The 11,598-nt window shown below is 37.3% G+C and overlaps 1 protein-coding gene across 1 annotated transcript; it reads right to left on the bottom strand.

Annotated features, from left to right (window-relative positions):
* Positions 1–2,468: 2,468 nt before the first annotated feature.
* On the bottom strand, positions 2,469–4,906 carry LOC111902265 (protein CANDIDATE G-PROTEIN COUPLED RECEPTOR 2). Its single transcript, XM_023898117.3, has 6 exons — positions 4,331–4,906; positions 3,402–3,593; positions 3,182–3,341; positions 2,984–3,086; positions 2,812–2,893; positions 2,469–2,721 (listed from the first exon to the last, which is right to left on the bottom strand). The coding sequence occupies exons 1-6, from the start codon at positions 4,607–4,609 to the stop codon at positions 2,650–2,652; spliced, it is 888 nt and encodes a 295-aa protein (XP_023753885.1). The 5' UTR covers positions 4,610–4,906; the 3' UTR covers positions 2,469–2,649.
* Between the last annotated feature and the right edge of the window lie 6,692 nt (positions 4,907–11,598).

Raw genomic sequence — 11,598 nt, 5'->3', positions numbered from 1 at the left:
AGGCGTCAACTAAATCATTTTGACATCATATTGTAATTGACTTTTGAAACATGTAATACTTACAATGATGTAACTTTTTCAATTATATATGTATGGTGGTTGTGTTTGCTTTCTTTACTATTATTCAACTGTTATGATACAATACATGAAATTCATCTACCCCCGGACGTTTCCACCATCCTGGTTTGGGGGTGTGACACTATAACCTCAAAAACATTAGAAGGAGGCATTCAAATGGTCTGGAGTAAGCCATACTCACAAGGACCAAGATTATGTAGACAAAAGCATAACACTCATAACCATACTAGTTCTAACGTGTACAAGAATCAATATGGAAGCTTTATACCTTCCAGAGATAGATGTTGGCTTGCAAATCCCAGATCTACACACCTTGAAGCTTCCCACTTGATTCTACAAACACTTTCTTCTTTCAAAGAGCGCACAAAACTCTCTAAAAGCTCCGAAAATCACAATTGGTGGCTAAGGTTTCAATGGAACGATATGAGGTGATGGAGGTTGGTCATAGGAAGGATTCCAAGAAATTAGAGCCCTTAAATACGACTCAAAACATTAGGGTTAGGGTTTTGGTCTGCATGGGTTACACCTTGTATAGCATAACCTAAGCCATGTATAGGTCATTAAACCTGCATTCAAAATTGAACACCTACGCGCAACGTAGCTTTCCTACGCCCAACATAGGGTAAAAATTCCTAATTTCCAATTCAACTTCAGACAACCATACATTTTTCGTTTCAACTCCGTTTTCGGCGTTCTTTTTATACACAGAAAGATATTGATGAACCCCACAATTCTATCAAGTTACTTTTTGCTTAACACATGTCTAACTAAAACGATAATGCATGCAAGAAACCCGACATATAATTTTTCCCATTTTACCATTTGGTTCCAACACACAAATCAAGGACCTAGATCTCATAACCAATATTAACAACATTAAATAAAGTTTAAAATTTAGATCTCATGATCAAAATATGGACCACAATCATGAATTAAGAAACATCTCGAAACTAGGCGTTACACATGTGGTTTGATTTTGTTTCGACTCTAGTCCCTAAAATACATAAAAATGACTAACCTACCATTATTATTTTTTAATTGTTATTTAACTAATTGGAATTATTATATATCCTTATTTAGACAAAATGGCCCCACCATCCCAACTAGAGATGCACAAAAATCCTATTCGATTCCAGTGTGACAGCGTCGATGTGCTATGGTTTGAAACCGATTTGGACCGGATCTGATTGATTGTTCGCTAATAGATTATCGACTTGCTTAATCCTATTTGATCCAGAATTTGATTTATTTAAACACTCAAATATAACTTAAAATGTGCCATATGTTCATTAGAATATTTAAAACATACATCAAACGTCCATGGTAGAGTTTTGGATGCTAAATTAAACTACTAAACTAGTAATAATAGTAAAATGGCGTTAAAGCATTTTGCCAATTAGTCTTCACCTTTGTTTTGTTGTTGTTTAACCTTCGCAAATAGGGTAAGTGGTCTCATCGCTACACTCGCTTTCATCTTCGTCTACGTACTCGTCTTAATCATCGTCGATGTCATAAGTCGGTTCTGAAAGCATTGTTATGCATGTTCTCATTCTTGTTCCATTAGTTCTTGCTCGACATTGTCTTGAAGTGGGTCTTCGAGTGTTGACAAGTGTTGTATACATTCCACCGAATCCAACCATCTAGATAAGATTTTTTTCTCAACTTTGATAAAACCCTACCACTAAAAGAAAAAATGTATTCAGAAGTTACCGTAGAAGCTTGAACTGTTAGTAAATCATGGATCATTAACAAAAAGAATTGAAAATTATGCTTTTTTTTTTCTCTCCACCAAGCTAAACGATCCAAAATTTTAAATCGCAGTCCACTCATGAATTTTAAAACGTTTAACCCCATATAAATTCCAAATTTAGTTAATATGTATGGTCTTTTGTTTTATTCCTCTAAAAAATAGCTATATTGGTCGATATGAAAGTCTAGTATAAAATAACATATCACAAAGATCATTTCCACAATTTACTAGATAAGACTCTAATAATTTATAAATATTTCTATTTTTCCCACAATCAAAACTTTTATCTTCATTTATTTCAACCATTTATGAAAGCCATGTATAAACATTCCATTCTCGGAACTTAAACTAGCACCATGCCAACATTGAGTCACATCTTAACCATGATTCACACGACATCACAATAACTAAGTCGTGCCTATAGTTTCTCCCAAGGAGGCAATAATCCAATCTCATTAATACATAGAAAGGACACTCCATTGAATCCACGTATTCTACAACACTCTTCAAATAAAAGAAAAAAAAAGGTTTGGATTTAACGAAATAAAATAAAAACATGAGCCCACAAAGGGTAAACAGTTGTTTGTGACTACAGTAAAGTAAAAAAGTCATATACAAATGATAAAGCTGAAAGTAAACATGAGGGTAAATAGATAAATACTTATAGCAAACTGAATCCCATACATCAGGAAAGTAGCTATACATGTAACATGTCAAATGTTGGCTTCATCAAAGTCAAACGATCAAATAGTCAATCTAACATTATCTTATACCTTATTTACAAAGTTGTGCTACAAATAGTCAAATAACATAACCACTTATTATTCCAAATCGAAAAACCCAGCATCCCTCATCTCAGAGTAGTAAGCGTTATCCAAAAGCAAGTCTTCCTCCTGAAAAAAAAAAAAAATTATATTATCATTTCTTCAAGAAAACTGCATTTTTTAAATGTTAAATCAAGGAGAAAATATATAATTATTTACCTGGAAGAAATCAGAGAGGAAGGTCACATACACAAAGGGAAGATAGAGTGTGTGGTAGCAGATAACTACAAAGCTATACACCCTGCATAAATAAAATAAATGAGAAAATAAAAATCATAGATTTTTTATTTTATATATAAATAAAATATAGTTGTGTATACTGTATAGGTACCAAAGTCCAAAGGCCAAACCACTGGCAGCAAGTCCACAACCAAATAATGCAATTCCAGTGATGATGAACATGGCAACAACATAATTGTAAAATGCTGGTCTCGCTGCATAAAAATGGAATGGAATGAGTCATGTTTTATGAAATTTTATATTATATAAAAATAAAAAAGTAAACATAATAATAGCTCATTAAACTTACGAGGCAACTTATCTCTCCATTTAGAGTAATGCACAAAAAGAATATATGCATAACTGCATGTGAGCAATAGTTCATCAACTATCCACAACCCCCACTTCCCTCTATGGCTCGTTTCATCATCCATGAAAAGTGGGACACGGAATCCAAACACAAAAATCGCCTAATAAATAAAATATGTCAACAACATGCAAAACAAAATGATAATTAGGTTCGGGATTACCTTGAGAAGTATGTCTGCTCCAACAATGAGGCCTGAAATACTGAAGGTATGAGCTAATGCCTGGAGGCCACTTGCATAATTTTCTTGAAGTAAGAAGGCCACTAAGCTAATCTCTAAACACAGTGTTCCCATTGATGTCAGCAATGACAATAAGTTCCAAGAAACCTCCTTCCCAGGAATGCACTGCCATACCTGCAGATTTTTAAACAAATGTGTAGTTTTAATCTTATGCTAATCTCATGATTTTTTATATGTTTTGGATTTGGTTGATAAGTTCTAGTTAGGTGTTGTTGAATTCTAAATGCCTCAGTGTTTAAATGTATATGATTTATCACTTATCCTTTCCTAAAACAGCACATTTACACTTAATCATATAAGAATTGATACACTTTGAACTACAACTAAACTATAGGGACAATTTGTCAAATACGAAAATTACTAGAATATATATATATATTAAGAAGAGGATAGGAAGCTTCACAGATCAATCTGTTTCAGATGCAGTCCACAAGAAGAAAGGTATGGAAATTTGAAACACAGCTTCTTCAAGTAGACTAACAGTAACTAAAGTAAAAATAATAATAATAATAATCTGGAAACAGTGTCTAATTGCCTATTTGCCTCAAGTCCTATCTCGACAAGGTAGTTCTTTTGTTGACTCCATGATCCTCACATTTAAATCTATACCACTTTTATCCTTATGCATAAAAAATACCCTGTAAACTCATTTTACTTATATAAACTAAACAATAAATTAAAAAAATTGTGATTAAGTAAAGATCCGGTGCTGCATAACAATCAACATTCTTCACAAAGTGTGAGGTCTAGGCTCCAGTTAACTAAGGGAACCCATGCACACATACTTATTGCGTATACAGAGGTATAATATAAGCAACAATACTATCTTAAAAAAGGACTAGAAATGTTACCTGAAGAGAGCACCAAGCCAGATTAAGGATAGCTGACAACCAAAGGAGGGCATAATAAGCGATCATAACATGTGATCGACGACGATTGAGCTTCTTAATGTTCCTTTTGAGATGAAACCCTAAATATACTACAAATAAAACCGCCGGGATCGATAAAACGGCGATGTACCATAACCCATGACATCTATACTGAGTGAACGGGGACGATGGTGATGATATGTCGGTTATGGCGGGAATGCTTCCAACTGCAGGGAGGTAATGGTCTTGATCCCTCACCATCTGCTAGAGAAACAACAATTCGGTAATTAAAGGCATAGATGATGTTTGAACCCTAATTTTATGCGTGCCCCTTTGGATCGATCGGAGGTCTTCGATTTTAACCCCAAGAAAAGAAACCCTAATTTCTCTCGGTGTTGAAATTGCAGACTTCGGAGTTATCAGATGAGGATTGACTAGCGACACCGGCTGATTATGCTGGCACTTGTTATTCTAACTTTCCATTTATTTTTTAGTTTTTTTGTCTAGAAAATACTCGCAGGAAACCCAATTCCGATTACCATCGGTCTTTTTACAAATCGTTCTTTGCAAGTTAACGTACCGGTCCTACCGGAATCGTTACTATTCTTCGATCCAAACTTAATAGACCAAACGGAGACCAAGTCCATATATTTTTTGAGATCATGACATTATTTGCAAGGCTTATTGGACTCCATTAAGAACCAAAAACGTTAAATGTAAATGATATAAACATATTTCGATTATCTATACACGTTTTTTCAATGTGTTTACTACTTGCATACATACACGTTCAAAACAATCTATCTCACGGTGAAACCTCAACTCATCAACATGAGAAGGGAAACCACACTTAGTAGACATGGCAAATGTGTATGTTATGTCGAGTTGAACATTAAACAGATTGAAAGAAATTAAAACTAACCTGACTTGTTTAACTAACGTGTTGTATCTATCTGTTTATTTTGTGTTAGGTTAGCGGGTTATGGTTTATATCTTGTATATGTGTCATATCATGTCAGTTAAACTTAAACCAAACATAGAAATATGAGTTGGGAAATCGAAAAGAAATAGTGAAAATCGAAAAAGTAGGAGTTTGAATGGAGGGGCAAGGTCATACTATGGAGTGTGTGAGAGAAAGGAAAAGATGAAACAAAATGTAACATTCAAAAATACGACCCAAAATTTTTTGTTTTAATAATAATAAAAATCATATATTGATCGTCACATCATAAAACCATGTGTCAAATATCTCAACCCATAATAAAATGTCATGAACATTCGTGCCAAATCAAACTAAAAATCCAAAACAAACTCCCAGGAAAAAGACTGAAGCTATGGTGTGTGCGATGTCATCATCCCGAGCTCTTCCCTTTACTTGCGGAAGTACCTGAAACCAAAACTGAAACTGTAAGCACAAAGCTTAGTGAGCTCCCCCAAACTACCACATACCATACATAACATATAAAGCATCTATTGGGCCTTGCCCACTGCATCGAACCAAAGTCCAAAAACTAACCAGGGCCTTGCCCTCTACATCGGACCGAAGTCCGGAACTGATTGGGACCTTGTCCCCTGCATCGGACTGGAGTCCGGAACTGACTAAACATAACAAAGCATAAACATATCAGCTAACGTGGATACATATACTGCATACTGCATCAGAACATAGTCCAGAACACATAACACCAAACATGCTTGAATCACAAAGACATCAAGCACCCTAACTACTGCATCGGGCCGAGGTCCGAAACTACTGCTAACTAAACGGGCTGGCATGGTGGCCGCAGACCCAATCCTACTGGAAGGAAACTCACCTCGTAGCCTAGCTACTGAAAGGACTGCTCCGGAATCTGTCTGTTGCGGCTCCGGTTTCACCCCGGCTACAATTTCCATAAGCACCATCAATCAAATATTGATAATAATACTGAGGGTAAAAATGACTCTCTTACCCCTGGTCCAAGTCAACCTAACGGTCAAAGTCAACATTCAGTTGACCTGACTCGTCGAGTTGGGTCACCAACTCGTCGAGTCCTTACTCTTACTTTCTTGCTTCTACTCGCTACTACTCGTCGAGTTTTGGCACAAACTCGGCGAGTTCCTCTTTGTTACTAACACTCCGACAATTTGCATCCGACTCGCCGAGTTATATGAACAACTCGTCGAGTTCTTCTTCATCAGATGAACACTCTAGCTGTGACTCGCCGAGTTGTATGAACAACTCGTCGAGTCTGTTCTTGAGGCATGAAGATTGCCTTGGACTCGTCGAGTCAGGGCATTGACTCGTCGAGTTCTTCCACAAATGAGTTTAACCCTCTAGCTCACCGAGTCCATCTCTCACTCACTGGTTCCACTCGGCATAACTCGAAAAAGAGAAAACAGGGGACTCGCGACTCGACTCGCCGAGTCTGAATAACGACTCGCCGAGTCGTATACATGCAAACACTAAATACTCGATTCTGCTTGAAACCAGTCCATTCCATTCATAGATCTGGGTTCCTGGGACTAGATTAACACGTAAAGTTTCCAACTTTACGTGTAAATAACATCAAATGAAGGTTTTAGGGTTCAAAGCACACTATAAGAGTAGATCTAGAGCTTTCATGCAAAAATGGCTCCATAAAGGTGCTAGATCTAAGCTTCTGGAATTCAAACCTAGCTAGATCCGAAGGCTAATCAACTCCATGAGTCCTCTATGCTACTACTAAGCCAAGAAATGGTTCAAGAATAGCTTTAATGGCTTCAAAAAAGGGATTTAAGCATAGAAACAGAAAAGGGCCCAGATATACCTTACTATCTTCTGAAATTCCTCAAGGATCTAGGATCTTCTTCTTCTCCTCTTGATCTACCTTTCTTTTTCTCTCAAGATCTTCAAAGAACACACCAAAATCACACAAAAATGCAAAGAGGGCTCTAGGGTTTCGAGAATTATGCTCTGAGGAGTGATGGGGGCTGACTTGAGGCCCCAAAAGTTGTTTAAATAGGGTGCAAACCCTTGAAATTAGGGTTTCATCCAGACTGGCGGACTCGCCGAGTCCGGAATATGGACTCGTCGAGTCGCCAACTTAAACGTGCTCGAAATCCTGACTCTACTCGACGAGTCCAGCTACTAACTCGTCGAGTTCCCCTTAAAACTTGAAGAAAAATAAATACAAATAAATATAAATATCATACCAGAACTGGGGTGTTACACAAAATCTTGACTTAGACAACTAAATCATTTTCATATTACAAAGTGACTCAACCCAACAAATTTCTTTTATATCCGGTTTTGGATTTAGACATATCCAATTTATCTAAGTAATTAAAAACGCTTAGTTATAAATAAACATGTTATTTTTCTAGTTGAATACTTTATCATTAACCTTACCTATTTAGTTTTCATGGCATGTGTTGTCAACCCATTTAATTCAAACGGTTACACAAACCTTTTTCTTTCAAGTTGGGTTTTTATTGGTTTAGAGTGTCGTGTCGGTTTTTGCCACATCTGTTTGTCATAACCACACATGTGTTTTTTCCTTATATTCACTTTCTAAACCAAAACATTAGTCAGTCTAAGTGTTGATCTTGCTTCCAGTTGATTAATCAAGAAATTAACAGACTTTTTTTTTCTTAGTGGAAATATTTGATGAACCAAATATGTTAAAATAATACCTCTAACCACATTGTGTCAACACATGAAATCTAGGAATCATAAATTACTATGCATGACATGCTGAACTTTATGAATTTAGTCATTGAAATATGAAACAAACTATCATCTTTCAACTATTTAGGGGGTGTTTGAGATTGTTTTTCAAAACAACTTATTAACTTATTGGCTTTTTAAAAAGTCAATAAGTCAGAAAGAGTGTTTGACAATCTTAAAAGTACTTTTCAAAATGACTTTTCCATTAATTATAAAAAGTTTTCAAAAAATGATGTAAAACTTGGTTTTTTAAAACTTTTTTTTTAACTTTTCACTACTAATGTAACATCCCAAAAATCAAGGATAAAAAATTTTCATTTTTATTATAATCAAAACATAGATGTAACTTGATCCAAACATTTAAAATCATTTTTAAGTAAAACAGTTATCAGAGTTAAATCCCAAAATCACATATTGCGAAAAAAACGGGTGTATGCGTTGCGATCAAGTCGGACCCTTTGCTTCCGAACTGGAAATATCTGAAACCAAAACCACAAACTGTAAACACGAAGCTTAGTGAGTTCTCTAAATACCACATACCAGACATATCAAACGAGCCTTACATAACATACATAATCATGAGCCATACATATCACACATAAACATAATCAATAGGAGTGTTATGTGCCAACCATAGTCATGCCATTATGCTACGAGCTGCCTCGTGGTCTTCCTTGCCAGGCCGGGGGCCACAACCCAGGGTCTTACAGACAAGTGCCATGAGCCAGCTCCTGGTCTTCCATGAAAACATCATAAAGACAACTAGTACACAATCTATCATTTCTAACTAATTAACTTCCAAAGTTCAAACTCTGGTCTTGCATATAGATTGTCAGGATCCACCTCCTGGTCTTTCATACAAATACCAAGGGTCACCCCCGGATCTTCCTACATCACATAAATCAAATGGGCCGGCATTGGAGCCTTCGACCCATAGAACAGTGAGGAGACTCACCTCGAATGCAGAAGCTCACTGAAAGAAATCCTTACCTGCTACCTTGACGACTTCCCAAGCTATCAATACCAAAATATCATCCAATTAGCAATTGGGTTCCAAACTATGATTCATAATCCATACTTGGGGTAAGATGACCATTTCACCCCTAGCCCAAAAAGACTCACAATTGAGGTCAAATCCCAAACCAAACAAGCCCAAAACCACAAAATCCATAAAAGCCCTCTAATGGCCCAAGTTTCCAAATTGGGCCCAAACCCTTATGTAACGACCCAAAAATCAGAGGTAAAAATTTCATTTTTATTATAGCTAAAACATTAATACCATTTATTCCAAACATGTCAATTACTCATTAAGTAAAAGATTTATCAGAGTTCGTCCCAAAATTATTCATTGCGGAATCATAGGCGTGTGCACTGCGATCAATCCGAGCCCTTCATTTCCAAATCGATGACACCTAAAACCAAAACTGTAAACCGTAAGCATAAAGCTTAGTGAGTTCCCCAGAGCATAACCCCCCCCCCCCCACACACACACACAATCCACATAACATATATCATATTAGTTGTAAAAGCTATCTCTGCTGTTAGCAACAAGGGCTATCTCTACCATCAACCATAAAGGATGTCTCTACCATCAGCCATAAAGACGGTCTCTACCATCAACCACAAAGGCTATCTCTACCGCGTATCATGCATACATACATATCACACACCTCTACATAACAAGTATACCAATTATCATAAAATTAGCTAATTAAAGCTACACACATATCACATACACCATGCATACATAAAACCTGTAAGAATGTCATGGGCTATCCCACATGGTCTTTACCTAGGACTGTCATGGACTACCCCACATGGTCTTACATCCAATTCCATGGGCTCCCACACATGGTCTTTACCTAGGAATGCCATGGGCTACACCACATGGTCTTATATCCAATGCCACGGGCTCCCCCCGGGGTCTTCCATGCAAAAACACACAATCACATATCATAACAAATCATGTATCATATCAAATCATATAATGACCAATGCATATAACATAATCACATAGTGGGCCGGCCTTGGTGCCTTAGACCTATGGGTATGGTGAGAAGACTCACCTAGCACTGCTGAAGCCCCGCAGATAAAGCTCCCCTTGTTGGTTGACATATTCCCGAACTGTCAACATCAAACAATACCCAATTAATAATTGGGTTCCAACACATAACCATAAATACATACTTGGATAATTACTACATCACCCCCATGTTGGCTTTATTCAATCCCAAGGCCCAATCCATAGGCCCAAAGTCAACTATGAATCAAATCCCAACATATGGCCCAATTTTCCAAATTGGGCCCAAACCTTTGCATGGTCTCATTATAAGGCCCATCCAAAAAGTCCAGTCCATCATTTGGTATTTTAATGGCCTAATATCTCATAATCACAAAGGCCCAAACTATGGCCCATCCATGGCCTAATTTTCCAAATTGGGCCCAAACCCTCATATAGGTCTTACCCTAAGCACATCAACATATTCTAGTCCATAAGATCATTCTTGGATGGCCCATTAATAATCTAATTACCAAAGCCCAATGAAAAGGCCCAACACAAAGCCCAAGTGAAATTAGGGTTTCACATAAATGACAATTAGGGTTAAGTGTTTCTCACTTAACCCACTAAGTACTAAATCCATTAAGTCCCTCACTTTACTAAGTAAGTTATATGGTGTGATTGGGCTTAATACACAATTCCATTCCAATAGCCCAAATGTGAGTCCCGATAGGTCCAAGCCCATAATCCTAAAATTAGGGTCTTCACATGAAATGATGATTAGGGTTAAGTGTTTTTTACTTAACCCATTAAGGACTTAATCCATTAAGTCCATTATTGCCTTAAGTTAGTTTGACAATGATAATTATTTAATATTTCAAGTTTATTAAATAATTCTCATGTGTGACCCGATCAATTTCCACAAGTTAGGGTTTTATGCCCTTAGGGTTTTCCAAACCCTAATTAAGGTTTTCCAACCCAATACTAGCTCATTAGTCCATTGGTTGAACTTTTAGGTCACATTGGGCCTTGTTGGGCCCATTAGGGTTTTATTAGGTCAATTAGGGTCCATTAGACCTATTAGGGTTTTCACAAAGCCCATTAGGCTTTATTGGGCCCATTAGGGCTTCAAGCACCCCAAACGAATCAAACTCAACGAGGTAAGCACACCGCCACCCGACACGGCGGCCGGTGGCGGCAACCACCACCCTACGGTGGTGGTTTTAGGGCTTCTTTTCATTATTCTAAGCAACGGTTACAAAGTTACAATACAAAATACCAAATTCACACACTTACACACGCACTAAAATACACATACACGACGGCACATGGTGGCAGTGGCTATCCTCGGTTTTCCGGCTAGACTTACACACCCACGACATATAAGCGCATCAGAAATAGAAACACCCCCATACACCCGTGCTAGGAAAAAACTGGACGCAACCACCCACCTGGTGGTGCGCGGTGACGGCAGCAACAACCACATCGGTGGTTAATGTGGTAATGGCAGCGTTACAGCAATAATACGGAGAAAAGGAAGGTTTCGCGACCTCACAACCACGTTCC

This window comes from Lactuca sativa, chromosome 4, assembly GCF_002870075.4.
Source record: "Lactuca sativa cultivar Salinas chromosome 4, Lsat_Salinas_v11, whole genome shotgun sequence".
NCBI lineage: Eukaryota > Viridiplantae > Streptophyta > Magnoliopsida > Asterales > Asteraceae > Lactuca > Lactuca sativa.
Note: the sequence above shows the minus strand (reverse complement) of the source record. Positions and strands in the feature narration are given on the sequence as shown.